General features: G+C 44.9%; 2 protein-coding genes across 2 annotated transcripts in view; one reads left to right on the forward strand and one right to left on the reverse strand.

Annotated features, from left to right (window-relative positions):
- Window positions 1-20,418, forward strand: part of LOC148117375 (doublesex- and mab-3-related transcription factor C1-like) — a 33,191-nt gene extending 12,773 nt beyond the window's left edge. The window contains exons 3-8 of the mRNA XM_087902559.1: window positions 15,949-16,106; window positions 16,520-16,578; window positions 16,885-17,024; window positions 18,331-18,391; window positions 18,573-18,720; window positions 19,714-20,418. Coding sequence (XP_087758685.1) covers window positions 15,949-16,106; window positions 16,520-16,578; window positions 16,885-17,024; window positions 18,331-18,391; window positions 18,573-18,720; window positions 19,714-19,823 — 676 coding nt within the window. The 3' untranslated portion in view covers window positions 19,824-20,418. The remainder of the gene's footprint in view (window positions 1-15,948; window positions 16,107-16,519; window positions 16,579-16,884; window positions 17,025-18,330; window positions 18,392-18,572; window positions 18,721-19,713) is intronic.
- LOC146889146 (protein FAM236D-like) lies at window positions 4,730-5,468 on the reverse strand. The gene is made up of 3 exons (XM_087903148.1): window positions 5,355-5,468; window positions 5,002-5,165; window positions 4,730-4,858 (listed from the first exon to the last, which is right to left on the reverse strand). The coding sequence occupies exons 1-3, from the start codon at window positions 5,388-5,390 to the stop codon at window positions 4,831-4,833; spliced, it is 228 nt and encodes a 75-aa protein (XP_087759274.1). The 5' UTR covers window positions 5,391-5,468; the 3' UTR covers window positions 4,730-4,830.
- Window positions 20,419-21,161: the final 743 nt, after the last annotated feature.

Below are 21,161 nucleotides of genomic sequence, written 5' to 3' on the forward strand. Positions count from 1 at the left end.
GATTCTTAAGTACCCTTCCTCCAGAGTCTGTTTGTCTAGAGAAGAAACAGAGACACAGAATTTGAAGGCCACACTAAACATACACTTAAAGAACCTCTGGTGAGTGTATCTCCAAGGAGAAATTGAGAATCTGTAAGCCCAGGGTCGTGTTCACTGTCTTTAACCTTGTTTTTGCTGTTGTTACCCCCTTAAACTTTGCCACTTTGGTGGGTGACATATTGAGAGGCATTGAGAAAATGTCTCCTAGATAAAACTAAGGTCCCAGGGTGGGTGGGACATCCCAGGCAGGCAGTACTAAGAGGTGGCCTCCAGGACCTGTGCTGGGGTGCGATCAGGAAAGGCACAAGGACAGCAAAGAGGAATGGAAGAAGATCAGAGACCATGGCGTTGCTGGCTGTCAGGAAACTCTTCAGGCTTGGTGTTTATCATTGAGTCAGGGATGTTTTCTAGAGGAGTAGCTCTCTGGTATGTGTGAAGATTTGGTTTCAGTGGGGAGGGAGGAGAAAGAACAGTTCTGGAGGAACAAGACCAGGCAGCTGCAGTGAGTTTGAACCTGTAGACAGGCAGCTGCCTTTTCCTCCATGGTATGTTTGCAGGATTTAAACAGGGCTACCAGGAGGCAGCAGAGTACATCTTCATGTCTCATACAGACTCTGGGACTCTGGATGCTCAAAATGATAGTGCTTAATCAACAATTGGACTACCCCTTTGTTCTGCCCTTGAGAAACTTGCAGGGCATATCAGGGATGGTCTGGAGTCTGTGGGGTCTGTCTTGTGACTTCAGGGGTGATGATTTCTAAGGACCTGGTCTGTGAGATACTACTCAGTCCACCCACACTGTAGCTCTGAGCCTTGAAAATTGACCATCTTGGACATGATGGGAGGAGCAGGTCAGGAGGACAGATAGCACCTTACCATATGGACTCACGGAGGAGGGATCATCAGAGACAGGCCCTCATGAGAGCCATGACCTTAGGAGCCTTGGAGCTGGGCTGCAGTGTTCGAGTCCCCTAAACTTTGGGGTCAGAGAATGTGCAGGTGTGCAGAATTTCAGGGAACTCTCAATGAAAGGTTTCACTGTAGACGTTATACCGAATGGCAGCTCTGGAAAGCTTACCACCTTGGTCAAGGGCACAGAGAGATATGGTATCACAGGCAAGAGAGGCAAATGAGAACACTGTGAGTGTGACAAGCGGTGATACATCAATTATGCCTCCTAGCAACTGGCAGGGTCCAGAAACCAAGGGACTGTGAAAGGTCCCTCATGAAAAGGAGAGTGCAGGAGGGTGTTTTTAGCTAGGTATGGCACCAATACAGTGACTTTCTTTCAAGTCAGCCAGGACTGAGCTGGTATAGGTGGGACACCTGTCTCTGGTGAATGGGGATTTGGGGATTCTGAGACTCTTTCTGTGTGCTGGACAGGGATAAAGCAATGAGGGCTGCTTATTATGAAGTCCCACTCCATTAAGACGGCTGTAGATTTTGCTGTGTCCAGTGACACCTCACCTTAGCCACGTTATGGGTAGGGGTGATCCCCTCCCTCCAAAGGTCCTCCTACCTGCAGTGTCCTGAGGGCTGAAAGGAGCGGGAAGCTTCAGAACCTCATCTCTTGGGCCTGTGCTCATTTGGTTATCCCAGATTTATTTCTCGAATGCCCAAAATCCGTATAGAAATTGGCTCTCCACCTGCAAACTCAGTGTCCAACATCTACTCTGTGGGTGTCTGGGCTTCGAGTTGGGGGCAGTAAATGGGAGAGTATGCATTAATGTTCCAGAGCAGAATCTAGGAGCCACACAATTTAGTGGATGCATAATTACCACCTCATTTGGTCAGTACAAGGTGCCCCAAGACAGGGACTGCTTGTCCCCAAATCAGCAAGACAAAGCTCTGCCCTACAGTGGTGTGTGAATATGGCAATTACGGCAGTGTCCTTAAAAGAAGCCACACATTAGTGTGCAACAGCTATGGCTGTACATTGTACATTGTGTGTGAGTGGTCGTGTGCACACTTGCGTGCACTCACAAGCAGAGCAGTAGCAGTAAATGTCCTCATATCTGGAGTGCTGTGGGAAGAAAGAAGGGGGTGGGAGGGGAACTGGAAAGGAATAGGAATACAAACATGAATGGAAAGGGAGGGAAGAAGACAGGCTTCCAGGGGGAGATAGAGAAACATTTGCTGTCTGCATCAGCATCGTGGCCTCATTCTGCTTTTGATAAGGCTCCTCCAACCACCAGAAATTGCTTGCAAATGTATCCACTCTGTTCTGCCCCCTTTCCAGAGAAGAATCACATTTGTGCTATGTGCTGGAAGATCTTTGCCCTGCCGTCAATTGTGAGCATCGCAGACCCAGAAAGCAAATGAAAGCCCTTGTAGGGAAAGGCTGGCTCTAGAGGCAACTACAAGTGCCAAGGCCCCCAGGGAGAGGAGAATTGGAGGTTCTCTGTGTCCATTGAAGGCAAACTTGAGACCCTTGTGTAGAATCCCAAGGATGGATTGATGGAGTGTGGAATGAGAGGGAAAGTCTCTTATAGAATCCTTTCATTTGGAAATGCCTGATGGATAGAGAAGCCTCCACAGGCTGGTTAGGAAGGTATCCAGCCATGTAGATGTTGGGCTTTCTAATGAACCATCTCTAGGTCATGACAGAAAAGCTAAAGCAACGCACACCCTCATGGCTGCCCATATGGCAGTGCACAGATCATGTCCTCTGTGGCCTGGGGGAGCGTAAAGGAGCCATATAATCATGACATTGATAGTACTTAATCCATTCACCAGCCTGGCCACAGAAAAGGACGGAGTCCCCAGCTCATATGGAAACCACGGCAAGAAGCAGAATTATGGTTTCAGGTCCCTGACACAGGAGGTCAAGGAGAGCAGGGAGATTTCAGGGGAAATGAAAGGGAGGATACAGGGGAGACAAGGGGCTTAGAGGACGAGGAAGGAGCATGCCTGGCCCTCTGTCCGATCACAGGGCCTCATTTCGTGTTCTGATAAGGCTCCCTGTCTTTTCCTCAGAGCAGAATTGTGGAGAGACGTATCCTGTCTGATCTGTTTCCCTTCCAGGGGAATAAAGGTTTTTGGGCTTCCTCCTGGAGAGATCTTTACCTAGTTACTTTTTATGCACCAGAGGCTTCCTGAGTCAGTGGGAGATCACCTGAGAGAGGACGGTAGGTACCAGGTCACCTACCTTCACAGTGGAACCTACTATTTCCTAAGTGCCAAGAAGATCCCACATACATCCTTAGATAGTTAAATTGTGTGGATTACAACCAGTCTTGCCAGGTGGTGTCAGTCAATTTCATGGAGGAACTGACACAGTCCAGGGGCATCACATGATCAAAGACACAGAGATGACTCATACCAAACCTGGGACTTGACCCTGAGTCTGACTGAGAGATGTGCACATCCTATGTCCTCTGAGCCACATGAAACTCTCCCAGTCTGACTTAGGTCCACTGTCACTTGTCCACAGTGCCAGCTCTCAGGTAGTCCTGTTTTCTTCAGCATTAGTGACTGACATCTAGTAAATCACACCAAATATACCAGCATTACAGAATAGTTACTCTCCCAGAGTTTCTTGGATCAGGGATTCTGCATGACTTGTCTAGGTCTTTTCACCCTTTCTGACACCTACTTGTAATCAAAGTGTCAGATGCCCAAGGACTGTGATCTCATAGGTTGACTGAAGGTGAGACAGGATCCAGTTCCTAATGGACTGCAGCATGAGGGCCTCAGTCTGTTTCTGTCTGTTAGATGTGTTTCTGCCACCAACTCATTCTAAGCTGTTCATCTGCACAGGGACATGTGCAGTTAGTACTGGAGGGAGGAAGTTTGCCTGCTAGTGGGAAGGCTTAGTCTTGTGACGGCCTGCCCTTGGGAAGCAAGGACTTACTACTATAGTTTCCAACTGCTGTTGGCTACAAGCATGGCGTTGGGTTTGGCCCATTTCATCAGGACACAAGAGAAGAAAAGCATACAATAGTGGTTGCCAGTGACCTGAAGGTGGCAAAGAGATGATAATGTGAACGTAGACGTATAATGACAGCTTAAGGGGAGGGGTATTTGTGTTTTTCTGTGTTCTATTTATGTCCTCTTGTAGCGAAAATACATTTTATAGGTCAGAAAAACTTCCTAAGGTTAAACGATGAGTTACATTTCATCCTCACTTGCAGCCTTGCCCTGGGATAAATGTTTCAGTACCTTTCAGGGTCCCCCTAGGAAGACAAGAAACCCTCATCACATAAAGGGTGTCCTTGTGTAGTAGAGACAAGCAAGTCTGTTTTTGGCCCCTGTCTTGTCCTGAGGAGCTGTGGGTGCTTGGGTGGTGTTTGTGAGCACAGTCTAGAGTCCTTTTAAAGGCTCCACAGATTCTTCGTGTATGCGTCCCTCCCCCATAATCTCTGCTCAAGACTTTACAGCTAAGAAGTTTGTGTGGACTACAATGGGAGAGGCCTGCAAACCGCTCCTCCTGGATGTATGGAAGTATGGGGGTCAGAGCTGCCAGCTGTGAGAAAGAAACAGTAGTTTTGAGTGAGACTGCTTTGCAACAAAGACGGGAGCAAGTATCTTTGCCTCAGAGGGGAATGTGATGTCCTTGGAGAACTCAGAAAGATACTTGCCTTCCGCTCCAAGATCTCCCACCCCATCACCAAGACATCATCCCCAGCACATCTTAAGTTGATGTCAGCACGGAATATGAATAAAATATAATGGAGCCAAAACATTGTAAAGCATGCCGGCATTTATTTCAAATGTGCTGAACAAGATTCTCAGGAGGGCAAGGACCTGGACAGCAGAAGGCCATCGCTCCATTCTCGAACCCCGGTGGACTCAGCCTTTTTCTGTCCTGCGGCCTCTCCTGAGAAGGAATCAGAGAGACAAGTGGACCCTCAGAAGCCCTGTGGGAATGGAGGGGAGGTGGGGTGCTCTCTGGTAGAGAGGGATGGGAGTCATTGCAGCTTGCTGTGAGTGGTGGGAGGCAGGCTGGCTCAGAGCCCTCACCTGAAGAACTTGGACACACGTGCCAAGGCTCTCTGGAACCGACCCTTCCAGGGTCTTCTTGGAGGAGCAGCCTTCCTGGTTCCTCTTGGGCCATTGGATGAGTTCCCCATTGTGTGAGCAAAGACAACACCTTCCTGGAAGTATTGTTGTGGGTTTCTCACAGTCTGAAAAAGAGAGTAGAGACCTCATGTTTGCGGTTCCTCATGACTGCTGTCCATTACCCGATGTGGGTACTGAGATGTGTATCTGCTCTACTGGTTGAGGTGCTGAGGATAGAGAAGCAGGGAACCCTGGCCTGACCAAACCCCAGTACCCCTAGAGGATGTCCCAGAGCACATGAATGTGAAACTCACCTGCCCAGGAGGTGGAAAGAAGGGAAAGGATATCATCTTCCTAGAGAGTGACGACCCACTCAGGACTACTTTCCCACAGATGTGCTGAGGTCCCCACTGTGCTGGCTGTGGAACTGACACCTGCCCCCTGCATAGCCCTAATCCCCGCCCCTCCATGGCCCTAAGCCCCATTTCTCCTGCCCATGGTTCCTCCCTGCTTCAGTTCAGTACATTGTGCTCAACCAGTAGATACATTTCTGGTGCATGGACTGTGTCCTATCTCCCGCCCCCGGAACTTTCTGTTTCTTTCTCTGCATTTCCCCTTCACTCTGGCCCACTCAGCAGCCCGAATGCAAGTTCTGCAGGCTGAACTGAAAATGCGGAGGTCTTCGGGTACACAGTGAGTTCCCTGTGTGTGGGGTCTCCACAGATAAAAGTGCTCACGAGGCCTGTCTGTGGTAGCCCCGTTTAATTAGGTCTGTGAGGTTTCTCATGGTGCTCTCTAGGTTCACTGTCCAAACCGATATAAAAATCCCAGAACAAGGTCTGGGCATGGCGCTCTGAGGCCAGAAGGTCTGGATTCTACTTCTTTCGGACGCGTTTGCTCTGCACAGGTTACCCGCATATCTGAGCGTCTGCATCTGCTGAATGATGGAAAGTATTTGGGGGCCTGGAGAGCGTGTCCAATGTGCAGGACAGAGTTCAGGTCGTAGGTTTTAAAGTTTAGCAGTTTACTCTTAGAATCGTGATTCACTTTGGGTTATGTCTTGCAATCTTGCAATGGAGCCATCGATTCTTGTTTGCCTTTTTCCCCCTCTTGGCATCCACTTTTCCTGTCCATTTCCTAATAGAATTGTCGTGGAGCCTTTGTAGTACTGTCTGTGGCCTGCCTCTGATCTCACTGGTGTGTGTGTCCTTAGGTTACTCTGTGCTGTGGTGCTTACCTCCGTGTTAGAGCATGATAGTGAAATTCCGGGCTTCAGACATTCTCCATCTTTGTCCTCTTCTGAATGTCGTTGGCCCTTTTGTGTCATCAACACTGCTGTAGAACTCCGAGTCATAACTTTTCCTTTTCTTGATGATTACAGAAAGTGGAAACCTTTTGAGTGCTTTGAACAGTGAGCACAGCATATTTATTTTAATTTCTCTTAGCAATATTTTAATAGTTTTCTCCAAACAAATGTTCCAGTACTTGTGCCAATATTCTTAACAGATATTTTATTTATTTTAATGTTATTGTCATACTTAAAATTCTCTTTTGGTGTATTTGTTTGTAGTTTATTGGTGTTTTCATACTAATTTATCTTCTAGCTTTGCGAAACCATTTCTAACAACCAGGTGATGACTTTTCCTGGGGTATGGAAATATTTTTTAAAAATATTCTTTGAAAATTTCACACAGTTATCACATTCTTTCCCATCCTTCTCTCCACCCAGATTGCCCCTCCCTCAAGATTCTGCCTTTTTCGTTTTCAATGTATGTGCCTCTGTTTCCATTTTGTGCCTGACTGAACCAGGTATGGCTTAAAGAATGTGTGCATGTGCTGAGGATCTGGAGCAACATGCTGCCACATTTCTAAAATATTGACAGGAAATTTCTGTCTTTCCGTTATCACGTGTTTTCTGTCACAGTACAGCCTAGACCATGTATCAAAGTAGAAGTGAGAGCATTTGAGGGAAGAAGGGAATGCCAAGGGTGTGAAAAGAGGGTAATAGGGAAAAATAAAGATAGGTGTCATATGTTTTGCCTGTGAGGAATCAACCTTCCACTGTAGGTGTTTACAACGGTGTGTGTGTGTAGGATCTGAAAGTACAAGGGATACTTTCTATGTGGATGAAGGGGACCCAATGGACAGGGAACAGCAGAGGGTAATGGGGGTCAATGTGAGCAAAGTAGAGTAAACCATTGTAAAAATGTCATAAGGCCCATTATTTCGTGTGAAATCATAAAAATTAATAGAAGAGTATTTAGCATTTTACCATGAAGCATTTCCTGTAGACTTTGTTTTTTGCTTCTTGTTTCTTTACAGATAGATATTATCGGATTGAGAATATTCGGCTATGTTCCTAAATTAACATACCTCCTCATTTGATTTTGTTATCCCTGGAGTTTTCACATCATCACATGCCCTTTCTGGCACACATCTTAGTGACTACTCTTATCCGACTAATACAGTGAAATTCATTCATGGATTTCTTTTCCTGTCCTTTCTTTTGATATACGGTCTTACTCTGTAGAAGACGGAGTTCTCGAATTCGCAGTGTAGCCCAGTCTGGCCTCCAACCTATGATGTTCCACTTCTTACAGCTTCCTTTGTGCTAATAATATTACAGGAATGCACCACAGGCTAGCACTATTTGTGGTGTATTAATGTAAACTAGGGACTGGAGTGATGGCTCAGTAGTTATGGGCACTTTCCTGTTGTGAATGCTGGGATTTGAACTTGAGTCTTCTACAAAAGCAGTACACACTCGTAACTGCTGAGCCATCTCTCTAGTACTATCTTTTTGTTTGTTTGTTTTCGTACCCCATTGGCTCCAATTTGTGCTTTCTTCCCCATACTTCTGGGGATAGGGCCTTCTACCTGAACTTGGTCACCTTACCAGTAGCCACACCCTTAAAAGAAATCCTGACTCTTCCTTCCCCAAAAGCCATCAACTGTCCATTACACTTCAGTTACCGGTGGATGCTCATGAACCCCTTCCTGTTTCATAGTCGAATGTTGACTTCCTTTTGTGCAGAAGCACCCCTGTTTTATTTTCTGAGAACGTTCTCATGATATTGCTCAAATTTTTCTTGAAATAGCAGATATTATTCCCAAGTAAAAGCATTAGGAGAGAGGTTTGCATTGTGAGTGCATTCTCAATTCTGAACTGAATTTTTAAAAACTTAAATCATTTAAATGATTTGTCTTGTATTTATGTGTCTAGATGTTTTGCCTGCTTGTATATCTGTGCAACATGTGCATGTGGTCCTCATGGAGGCCAGAAGAGGACATTGGGTCCCCTGGAACACGAGTTAACACAGGGTTGTGAGCCACCATGTGGGTGCTGGAATTGAACCTGTGACCTCTGAAAGAGCAGCAAGTATTCTTAACAGCCAGGCCCATCTCTCCTGCCCTTTTAAAAATTTTATGACCCCTTTTACTTTAAAGAGGTGTATAGAAACAATTATCACTGAATTATTCAGCTAACCAAATGTCTTGTTATTTAAAAATTATCCAGTTTTTAATGATGTTTATTGACAGTCTCTGAGTTTTCTTGGGTGACAGATATTCTGCCCTCGGTCTCTTGTTTTCAGGTGTAGGGCAGTCAGCAGTCACATGGCATTTTCTTGGCCTTGGGTACTCTTTACTGCTTTGTATGACTTCCAGTGTGGGACCCAGACAATGCTTCTATTTTCTGTCTGAACTCTGAGTGAGACAAGCAGGGCAGCCTGCTGGCAAGCTAGTAATATAAATCATACGACAGTTTTAAAATGTGTCCTTTCCTGATGATTCTCCGCATACTTTTCTATACTGGAACTACTGAATTATTCTTACTGCTTACATTCTCTCTAAGTATGTAAGCCTTGAGGTCTTGTTATCCTGCCTACCTAGGCTGTCCTCCAGCTCCTGTGCTCAAGACAACTTCATGACTCGGCTTCTTCATTTTCTGGAACTACAGGTCACCCTGATTTTTATTACGTTCCTGCTAAAGTCTGTAGAAACTATTTTGAGATCCATACTTTAAAATATTATTAATCTATATAGATTGTAATAAATCATTTAAATTATTTTAGAGAAACATTTTTTCAGCTGTATTCATTGTAGTTTTTTTCATTTTCTATTGGAATGATTTTTGTTCTTTGTTAGTCTTTTCCTTCTATTCACCTAGAATACACCATCTCCTTTATTGATTTATTACTTGGCTGTTTATTCAAATGGATTGTCAGACCATTGAGTCAAAAGTTTTATAATACAGTGATTTTGAAATTTATAAATTAATTAATTTTTAAATTTTCAGTTATGTGTATGCACATTTTACCTGCAATTTTATATCTATACCATGTGTGTGGCTGGTGCCGTAGGTGGCCAGAAAAAGCTATCAGATCCCTTGGAACTGGAGTTATGGATGGGTGTGAACCAAAATGTAGGTGCTGGGAATTAAACCCAGGTCCTGTGCAGGAGCAGTTAGTGCTCTAAATTGCTGAGCTATTTCTTCAACTCTCAATTACTTTTTAATTAACTAATTCTAAATTTTAATGTAAATAGCCATTTCAGTGGTATCTCATAAATAATATCATTTCATGTTTATTCGGTTGAAAATAGTTTACCTTCCATCTGATTTCTTCTTTGACATATGGGTTATTAAAATTTCCTGGTAACTTCCAAATATTTTTGGAATTCTGGATAAGGTTTGTTGCCAGGTTGCCAGTTAATTTTGTCATGGTCATACAACACATTGTACAATGTCAGTCTTTTGAAACGTTTGGCTAAGAGCCTTTATTGGTTATATGAAAATATAAGTTTACTTTTGTGTTGTCACCCATAGACTAGGACAAATAACTATAAACTGTTCTTCAGTGATATGTTGAATCTGTGCATATATCGGGTTCCCAGGGAAGCAGAGTGAAGTAAAATGAGACTGTGTTACCTTAGCAGAATAGATACCCTTCACTTATTTGGTAAAATAAATACACAATGTAAAACTCTTCACACTTGGTTTTTGGGGTAGCCACAGGCTGACATCAGGACTATGACCTTCATATTCTGTGCCTCTTCTTTCTTCCTTCCCTCTGTCCTTTCCAGATGGCCAGTTCCTTCCCTGTTTCTGCTACTTAAGTGCCAGGGAAGAAAATCCCACTGACTTTGGAGACCCTTCCTGTCTCTGCCACTCGGGAATCCCTTTTTGGAGAGCCCCATCTCTGGACCCCCATGGCAGAGCTAAATTGGGGAAGAGCAAAATTAGCGCGTTTCTGGAGGAGGAGATCTTTGCTGGTGTTTGGGGATGAGAGCAAGGCGGGATCGGTACAGGAGCAGCTGTGCTCGGGTGTTGTAGTGAGGGGCTGCGGGCAGGCCTGCTTTTCATCCTGCCCAGCTCCCGCATGGCTAGCTTAGCCCCAGAAATAATAACACATAAGTTGTATTCATTTAAATACTGCCTGGCCCATTATCTCTAGAAAGTTAGTTACTGGCTAACTCTCATACCTTGATTAACCCATTTCTAATAATCTGTATCACACCACGAGGTGTGGCTTACCAGGAAAGATTCAGCATGTCTGACCTGGTGGCTGGCTCCATGGCTTCTGGCTCATAGCCCTCTTCCCAGCATTTTGTTCTGTTTACTCCGCCTACCTAATTTTCTGTCCTATCAAGGGGCCAAGGCAGTCTCTTTATTGACCAATGAAAATAACACAATAGACAGATAACCCTCCTCCATCAGGGTGTAATTGGTGAAGGATGGAGAAACGGTCTGAAGGATCAGTGGGAGGAAGGGTGGGAAATTTGAATGACAGTCAAGAGGGTGTGCTAGTCAGGGAGAGAAAAGTTAGTCCACTAAGTGGTGTTTATTATGTCTATCAAGGCCTAATACTATTTCATAGGGATTCAACAAAAAAAAATGTGTTGAACATCTGAGGAATGTTTGGAATGAAAGAAGGCTTGTGGGGACAATAATAACTGAATGGTTTGTAGAGAGTTGGGAGAAAAACACTTTCCTTTTATTGAGCTTTATATTTTTCTCTGCTCCCCTCCCTGACTCACCCTTCCCCTTCAACCCTCTCACATGCCCCCCATGCTGCCAATTTGCTCAGGGGATCTTATATTTTTCTACTTCCCATGTAGATTAGATCTATGCATGTCTCTCTTAGGGTCCTCTTTGTTGTCTAAGTTCTCTGGGGTTATGAATTGTAGGCTGGCTTTTCTTTGCTTTATGTGTAAAAGTCACTTATGAGTGACTACATATTGTATTTGTATTTCTTGGTCTGGGTTACCTCAGTTAATATGATGTTTTCTAGATGCATCCATTTGCCCAAAAATTTCAAGATGTCATTAATTTTCCCCTCTGTGTAGTACTCCATTGTGTAAATGTATCACATTTTCCTTATCCATTCTTTGGTTGAGCGGCATTTAGGTTGTTTCCAGGTTCTGGCTATGACAAATAATGCTGCTAAACACAGTTGAGCACATGTCCTTTTGGTATGATTGAGCATCCTTTGGGTATATACTGAAAAGTGTTATTGCTGGGACTTGAGGTACATTGTTTCCTATTTTCCTGAGAAATTTCCAATATACAAATATCCAAAGTGGCTGTATCAATTTGCACTTCCACCAGCAATGGAGAAGTGTTCCCTTTACCCCACAACCTCTCCAGCATAAGTTGTCATCAGTGTTTTTGATCTTGGTCATTCTTACAGGTGTAAGATGGAATCTCAGAGTTGTTTTGGTTTGCATTTCTCTGATGACTAAGGATGCTGAACATTTCCTTAATTGTCTTTCAGTCATTTTAGATTCCTCTGTTGAGAGTTCTCTGTTTAGGTCTGGACCCTGTTATTTTTTTTATTGGATTATCTGTTCCTTTGCTGACCAATTTCTTGAGTTCTTTGTATATTTTGGAGATCAGACCTCTGTCCCATGTGGGGTTGATGAAGATCTTTTCCCAGTCTGCAGGCTGCTGTTTTGTCTTGTTGACCATTTCCTTTGCATCACAGAAACTTCTCAGCTTAAGGAGGTCCCATTTATTAATTGTTCCTTTCAGTGTCTGTGGTACTGGGTTTATATTTAGGAAGTGGTTCCCTGTGCCAATGCATTGAAGTGTACTTCCCACTTTCCCTTTTATGAGGATCAGTGTGGTTGGTTTTATGTTGAGGTCTTTGATCCATTTGGACTTGAGTTATGTGCATGGTAATAGATATGATCTATTTTCATTCTTCTACATGTTGATACCTGGTGTGGGAGAATTGTCTGTAATCTGTCAATCATCTATTTTAATAAAACGCTGATTGGCCAGGCAGGAAGTATAGGCAGATCAAACAGACAGGAAGTAGAGGCAGGACGATGAGAACAGGAGAAGGCTAGGAAGGAGGAAGCACATTCCACCATTCCTGCCCAGATCACCGAAGAAGCAACACGTGAGCTGACAGCTGAAAAGGGTACCAAGCTATATGCCTAACCTAGATAGGGATAATGGGGTAACATAAGTTATAAGAGCTAATAAGTAGCCTGACCTAATGGGCCAATAAGTTTATAACCTACTGTAGACTCTGTAACTTTCTTTGGGACTTGCCGGTTGTGGGGTACCGGGTGGGACAGAAACCCCAACAAGCTGGCCGCTCATGTTACAGATATCCAGTTATGGAAGCACCATTTGTTGAGTATGCTTTCTTTTTTCCACTTTATATTTTTTCCTTCTTTGTCAAAAATCAGGTATTTTTAAGTGTGTGGATTGATATCTGGGTCTTTGATTTGATTCCATTGATCCCCCTCTCTGTTTTTATGCCAATACAAGATTTCTTTTTACATACTGTAGTTCTGTCATAGAGTCTGAAGGCAGCAATTGTGATTCTTCCAGAAGTTCCTATATTGCATAGGATTGTTTGGCTATCCTGGGTTTTTTTTGCTTTTATGTATAAGTTGAATATCATTCTTTTGAGGTCTGTCAAAAATTTTCTGGGCATTGCATTGAATCTATAGATTGCGTTTGGAAATATTCCCATTTTTACTATGTTAATTCTATCTACCCAAGAGCATGGGAGGTCTTTCCACTTTCTGCTGTCTTCTTCAATTTCTTTCTTCAGTGATGTAAATTTCTTGTCATACATGTCTTTCACTTGTTTGGTTAGAGTTACTTCAAGATATTTCATGTTTTTGTAGCTATTGTAAAGGGTGATGTTTCCCTGATTTCCTTCTCAGCCCATCTATAATCTGTGAATAAACTGTGTTTGAGACAGTCTCGCAGTTGCACCAGTTTGTAGTTTCTACAGCAGTCCTCAAAAGGATCAGATTTCCCTTATTTTCCTCTGGATTGTGAGCATTTTTTTAGAGTGCTGCTACCCTAGTTAATGAATTGTTTCTTCATTGTGCTTTTGGTATTCCTTTCCCCAGGAATGATTGCTTCTGAGCAGCTTTTCTTTTCTTTTAAATTTAAATTTTCTATATTTCTGAGAATTTTGTCTACCTCCTCCCCGCCTCCCTTTTCCCTCCCCCTCCCCCTCCCTTTCCAATCCCAAGAGCAGTCAGGGTTCCCTGCCCCGTGGGAAGTCCAAGGTCTTCCTCCCTCAATCCAGGTCCATAAAGGTGAGCATCCAAACAAACCAGGCTGACAAAGTCAGTCCATGCAGTAGAACCAAAACCCAGTGCCATTGTCCCTGGCCTCTCAGTCACCCTGCATTGCCAGCCACACTCAGAGAGTCCGGTTTGATCACATGCTCCATCACTCCCAGTCCAGCTGTCCTTGGTGAGCTCCCACTAGATCAGTCCCACTGTCTCCTCATGGTCCTGACTTCCTTGCTCATGTTCTCCCTCCTTCTGCTCCTCATTTGGACCTTGGGAGCTCAATCTAGTGCTCCAATGTGGGTCTCTGTCTCAAGCTCCATCCATTGGCAGATGAAGGTTCCATGGTGATATGCAAGATATTCATCAGTGTGGCTATGGGACAGGGCCAGTTCAGGCACCCTCTCCTCTGCTGCAGAATTTCCTACTTGTTGCAGGAGGCTCCTTGTTTGTTCCTGGCTGCACAGCCCTGAAATAATCACACAGAAACCATATTATTTGCAATACTGTTTGGCCTCTTAACTCTAGCTTCTTATTGGCTAGCTCTTACATATTAATTTAACACATTTCTATTAATCTGTGTATCACCAAGTGCCTGTGGCTTACTGGCAAGGTCCTGTCTGGCATCTGTCTCTGGCGGGGCTACTTGGCTTCTCTCTGACTCTGCCTTCTTTCTCCCAGCATTCAGTTCAGTTTTCCCAGCCTAACTCTACTCTGCCCCATCAGGCCAAGCCAATTTCCATTATTAACCAAAAGTATTCACAGTATACAGAGGGGAATTACACATGAAGTAGTTTAGCTACATCATTTTCACCCCTCCCTCTTCACCCCCAACTCCTCTCATGTCCACTTTATTCTCGCTCATATTTATGACCACTTAGTCTTTTTAGTAGTATTGTTTTGCAGAAACAAACTATCCTTTTTCATTTAGATACCAATCCCAGTTCCCATCCCTCCCTTCCTTCCATTCCATCCACCTTACCACTTACTGTACCTCCCCCCACTTCTCGGAGGGAAGGTCCGAGAACATTCCAACTAGGCTGAGCAAGGTATCCATCCAAAGAGAATGGGTTCCCCAAAAGCCAGTACAAGCAGTAGGATAAATCCTGGTGCCACTGCCAGTGGCCCTCTGTCATCCCCAGCCATACAGCTGTCAACCACATTCAGAGGGTCTAGTTTGGTCCTATGCTGGTTCCTTCCCTGTCTGTCTGAAGTTGGTGAGCTCCCATTATCTCAGGTAAACTGTTTCAGTGGGTGTCCCCATCATGGTCTTGACCTCTTTGCTCTTATTTCACTTTGCCATTTGTATGCTTTAAAGAAATGTCTATTTCTGTTCTTTGCTTACATTTCATGTAGGTTTTGTACTGTTGAATTATACCTTTTTCTTTGTTTTGAGATACTGTCTCCCTAGGTAGCCCAGAATGGTCTGAAACTCCTGATCCTCCTTCCTACTTCCTCCTTCCTCTTGAGTACTGGAATCAGAGGTTTTCGTCATCACCTCTAATTCAGAAGCATAATGTGATTCCGGATGTGAAGCAAGAGGACAGTCAGTGTAAAGGGGGAATCCAGGTGGTAATCAAGATTAAGGTTAAGTGTGCAAATAACCTTAATGAAAAGTTAAGGGAAGTAAGGCATTCTTGAGACTACTGTCTGAGAGCATGGGACATAAAATCCCAGGCTGGAAGTGAATGAATGAAGGCCATGAGGAAGACAATTAATGATGCAACAGAATGGAGTGTAGTGATTGTTGAAGATGCAGGACTGTCTGTGCTGAAAATGGATTGTGGGGAGAGAGAATAAACAGAAAAACTCATTATCAGGTTGAACAGCTGTGGGACTGTGAAGAGCTTCGTACATGTGGGACTTTGGGAAGGGGACTATAAAAGAAGGCCTAGGTGAAAATCGAGAAAGCCATAGCGAAATGAGGAAGTGAAAGTTTACTTCAACAGTGAGCACAATAGAGAGAAAAGTCCCAGTTACTGAAGGTGCATTGTTCTAAGGACAGAGTAAGTAACCTGGGGATGGGGGATCCAGGAGCTACACTGACCCCCACTCCTGACCCTAAAGCCATGGAACACAAATTCATACCTGCTGTACCCCTGCTTTTCTGACCCCACATGTAACAGTGGGCAAGAGACTGGAGCTCTCCGGGGGAACGAGTTTGGCTTTAGAAGGCCTATAGGCCACTCATACAACTTCTACAACCACTGCATCACTACCCAAATCAGGGATAAAAAGCATTTCTGCCTCTTCCAGGCCCGCAAATGTCACAGGGCACTGCCTTCTTGTAGTGTCATGTCTGGCAAGGTAAGGATCGGGCCTTTTCCGCATTGCTGACCTTGGTCCTTCAATCCTTCACTTTAGGGACCAGCATGGGCTCTTGCCTGCTGTGAGCGCCTCAAAGAAAGAGCAGAGGACCGGGTTGAAGAGGCACCTGGATCAAGGGCTGATAAAGAATATGGCTGTTGCCCCTAAATTCTACAAGCATGGCAAGAAGCTGGCTGGTATAGCAGAAAGCCGCAGTGAGTGTCTTTGGTTAGTGAAGGAACCTGAATTTAGGTGGAGGGAACATGAGTAATCCTGTCAGCATCCCTGTCTTAAAATTGTAGTGAGACTGTTGGTATGCACTCATCAAACCAATGTTAGGAATTAAATGCTTTGGAGAAATGTCCACATCCATTGCTGATATTTTATGTAGGTAGACATTTGTTGCTGAGTGCTCAGTTTGTTACTTTGAGACACTGTCTTGCTACTTAGCCCAAAGTGTTCACCTGCCCCTCCTGCATCAGGCTCCACAGTGACCATTCACCAGAAGAAGAAAGGAACCCCAGAGTTGGGAAAGATGCATAGTATGTCAAAGCCTCCAAACGGGGCCAGAATATTTGGAAGGGTGGTGTCGGCGAGGCTTAAGTAAGCTGTGCCTGGTGTTTTACAGATGGGCAGAAGAGCGCTGTGCACAAGAGTGAGGTCAGGTACCACAAAGTTCCACAGGAGGTAAGGAGACTCTGTTGCTTGTGAGAGGTGTTTCCAGAATCTCCCTCCCTGTCCCTTGTACTGTGTCCTAATGTCATGTGTTTCATCCACACATCTGCCGTGATTTACCATGTGAGCTTGGGTTTAATTGCATCTTCCTGGATTTTAGTGTGAACTGAAAATTAAAATTAAAGGTAAGCTTCGATGATCTTCAAGGGCTTCAAGTTGTGACATTCTGAGTTTCCGTCATCATCCAACAACATGTTCATCTCTCCTCTTTTCATGGTAGGCTGGGTACCCAAATTCCTATTATTGTCTCTATTCCAGCAGGGAAGTTCTCAGGGAACTCATATGCCTAGCCGGCAGAGAGAATGGGCAATTCTGCCCAATGTTCCAGTGGCCTTGGAGCAGCAACCAATGATTTCTTTTTCCCGGGAACCTTGTGGTCCATCTGTCAGGCCCAAAAGGTGAGTTGAATATGGTGCTAAAGCCAGCTGTATCTATATTACTCCATGTTAAGCACTGTGGTGGGTGCCATGGGAGGTAGGCAAAGGAGAAAGGAGAAAGAGGAGAAGGAAGAAGAAATGTAATAGGAGAAGAGGAGGTGTGGAGGAGGAGGAAGCATCAACTCAGAAGGAGGAGTGAAGAGATGGCACTTGGCCTTGAGAATTCCTAATCTTGAGGGTTTTGATAAGTGATTTCATCTTTCCAAGTCTATGTTTTTCGATAGCCACTCTGGGAAAACGGGCTACGTTTATGACATTGACGAGAGAAGTAGTAGAAGGTATACCACATAGTAAGCCCCCAATAAGCCTGGGCTGTTGCTCCATATCACAACAGATTCTCTCTGTGAGAGAAGGTTCCGTTGGAGTTTGGGGTCATGATGGGGAGTGCCATAGAGGCCTAAAGGAATGCTAAAGGCTATAGAGGAGACTTTCTAGAGAAGGGCCTGTCTTGGCCTTCATTGTGAATTTCCCCCTCTCATTTGCATCTCGGTGGGGGAGAGGGGAGGGAGACAGAGTCACAGAGTTTCCTGGGAAACAGACTCCCTCCAGAGACCAGCATGGAGGTGCAGATCTGGTTCGATGTGTATGTTCACTGGCAAATATGCATACATTACCCAAGCAGCTAAGGTCATATTGAGTTACTGTCCAATGAGTCCAAATGGCATGCAACCCACATCATGTGAGGGTATACAGGGACAGTATGTCCAGGCAATGTGTCTGCAGACAAAGGGCAGGAAGCAGGCATCGCCCTGGGCTTTGATGCCAAATTAGAGGGTCTCCAGTTAGCTGGGACTCCATTATGAGTCATCTAGCGTTCCAGAGACTCAGGTATGCTCATACAGTCACAGGAGGTGCTAGCATTTTTCATGGTCCCTGTCTTTTAGTGACACCATCTGAACTGAGACTGACCCAGCACTTCATAACCACAGGGGACTGGGCAAAATGGAAGCAAGAGCCAGTACCGGAAAAAGGAGGGGCTCACATCTTTCCTGCTGCTTAGCAGATTAGAGCATAGTCTCTTTGGGTTCTTTCTCCTGTTCATTGCAGCACAGGGAAGAAAGATCTGACAGATATTAGCATGTCAAGAAAAATCTCAAAGTTTTAAAAGGAAGCAGGCCGAGAAGGTGGCTAGTTGAGAGGGACAAACACTTTGGAGTCGTTCAGATTTCCCCAGCCTGGTTTGAAAACCCCTGGTCTTCCAAGTGTTCCAGCAGTAGGTTTCCACCAGAGGGTTTCATCCCCTGGCCTCTTCTCTCCTTGTTTCTAGATTTTCAAGTGTGACCCTGCAACCCAGTGCTACCCCTGGCCCTCTTCTTCTGCAGTCACAGGTCCTGGCAAAGTAGTGGGGTCCAGGTCCCTGGGAGGGAATGAGCTTAGTGAATGGGAAGAGCTAAAAGCCTAGGGTGGGGGTGGGTGCTGGAGGTAACTGGGCCCTTAAGGGGGTACCTGTGTTAGTGGGAGGAGGTGTGGTTTCCCAGATGCCATTATCTGATTCCATTTCCTTTGCAGGTCCCTAATGACACCAAGCAGGCTTCTGTTGTTGCTGTCTCAGAGTGGCAGAGGAAGCTGGAGGCTGCCGAGGCCCTGCTGGCCCTGAAAAACTCTTCTCAGGACCCTCACGATTCTGCCCCTCTGCAACATCGTGGCAGCATGCCAGGTAGCTTTCTGTCTTCAAGATGGAGCATGATGTAGGGGGACCTGGGAAATTGGAAGGGTTGTGGTGATCAGGTTGTGGTAATCTGTGGAAACCTGGATTTTGGACCTCTTGGGTCAGACATTTCCGACGTGAGAGATGGTAATCAGGGGCTTCTAGGTGAATCTCCAGTTTTGAAGTGTTTTCGCTCAACAGTAAATGGTCAGAACCTGGAGTAAAAACAAAACCACCACCACTGTGGCGACAACAAAAGAACCCTGTAGACTGAGCCCCCTTCCAAGGTGGCCAAGTCTTATTGGATGGAGTTCAAGGGCATGTCAAGGGAAGGATTAGAACTAGGTGTAATAACTCGCAGCCCATGACAATATCTTCAGTCCACTGGAGACCGAGGAAGACTGGGAGGACATGCACGGAGGATAAGGGTCTGCAAAGGAATGAGACCGTGCTGACGACTTCAAGGCATTTCCCTTGTAGATTCAGAGCATGGATGCTTTCCAGTCGGGATGTGTCCCATCATGCTCACTGCTCCATGCAGTCATTGCTCAGAGGAAAATGGCATTGTTAGGGAGGCTGGACGGGAAGGCTGAGCCCCGATGAGAAACCTAAACAGAAACCTTGATGAAGTGTGTTAGTGGGAAGCCACTTTGGGTGGTGGACATCCAAGAACAAAGCACAGTGAAGGAAGCTGGGCACCTAGCTTCTCACAGAGGTCTGACAGAGTCTGTGAAGCAGGCTTGGCCAGAAAACATGGGGGAGGGTGTGAGGAGACAACACTTCTCTGATATGGGGAGAATCATATCTGTAGACCTCAGGATTGACAAAAATACTGGTGACCCTGACTGAGAAACGGTAGAGCCAAGACCACAGTTAAGGGGGTTGTGTGCTTGTTTCTGGTTTCAGTGACCAATCATAGATTGGGTGGGGCATCAAAGTGTGAGGGCTTGCTGAGTGGAGACATGTATGTAATCTGACTCTGGCTTTTCCTTTTCTTTTCAGGCCATGATGGAGAGAGAGGACCGCAGCCTCTTAGTTCGCACCTGCCACCAAAGCCTGCCAGCTCTGTCTCACTTTCTGGACATCCGGAGTGCATGTCCTACTTGACCTGAAGGCTGGAGTAGGAGGCCTCTCTAGAGCACTGCCTGTGTGGTATCCTGTTTCATGTCTAAAATGACCAATGTTTGTAAATTTTTTATTTTTGAAACAGGTTCTCATGTAGTCAGCCTGGCCTTGGATTCAGTATATAGTTGACAATGACTTTGAACTCCCAGTCCTTCTGCCTCCACCTCCCAAGTGCTGGGATTACAGGCATGTATCACCATGCCTGCCTTTTAAAAGATATCATTTGAAGTATTATAGAGTTTTATAAACTTTCAGGCCCTTTTTACGATGTGGGGAGTCTACTTGACTGAAGATCAATGTTGCACTGTATCCATTATTTCTTTGGAATAATTGTTTTTTATGATTCTTAGAAGAGCAGTATTTTGTGATCTAATGTGATCGATCAATGGGATTCTGAGTGGGTTTGCATGTCAGTGTTTTCATTTGTGGTGTGATTGTATATGCACTGGCACGCTCCTGTGTGTAATCATCCATGTGGGATCCTGAAGGTTTGTCACTGTGCCTAGGCATATGTGTATGTGAACAAATCATAATAAATGCGTTGTAGGCACTGAAAATACAAGCTCTTTTTAAGCAGTGTCAGACCAATATCACAGAGGATTGTTTACCTTCACCAAGCACAAAGTGAACAAATACTTTAGTTTTTTAAATTAATGATTGGGTGAAAAGTTCAAAACTTGATGCAGCAGACATCAGTCACATGGGCTTTCCCAAAAATGGCCACAGTAATTCATTACCCAGGGTAACACATTGGGCAATTGATGGGAATTATAGGAACATGTTTAAAGCCTGAATATTCTGAATCTTTGATTGATGTTCCAAACACATGCACTGCAGGTCTCACCAGGCAGACAACTAGCTAAGTGAACGTAACTTGAGCTGGACTCTTTGTTCTTTCCTTCCTTCCTTCCTTCCTTCCTTCCTTCCTTCCTTCCTTCCTTCCTTCCTTCCTTCCTTCCTTCCTTCCCTGCCTCATTTAAAAAATCAGGGTCTCAGTGTGCCGTGCAGACTGGCCTTGAATTCACTGCATACCTGAGATTTGCCTATAAAGACCTCGTGGTGATTTTCCTGCCTCAGCCGCTCAAGTGTTAATATTCTAGTACCCTTCTCCATGCCTGGCTTCCTGCTTCTGTTTTCAATGGCACGTTTGTGATGATGATGCTATCTAATCTCCACAATTCCGTTGTCTTCGGAGGCTCTGAAGAGTCAGGATTCTTATAGTCTCCATCTGATGGTGGAGGAACAAACACGTAAAACCAAGGAGGATTCAGAGAATTAATCTGCACTGAAGCCCATCTCATAACCCTGGCTTCCCATGATCCCCC

The sequence above is a fragment of the Myodes glareolus genome, chromosome X, assembly GCF_982192425.1.
Source record: "Myodes glareolus chromosome X, mMyoGla1.1, whole genome shotgun sequence".
Lineage (NCBI taxonomy): Eukaryota > Metazoa > Chordata > Mammalia > Rodentia > Cricetidae > Myodes > Myodes glareolus.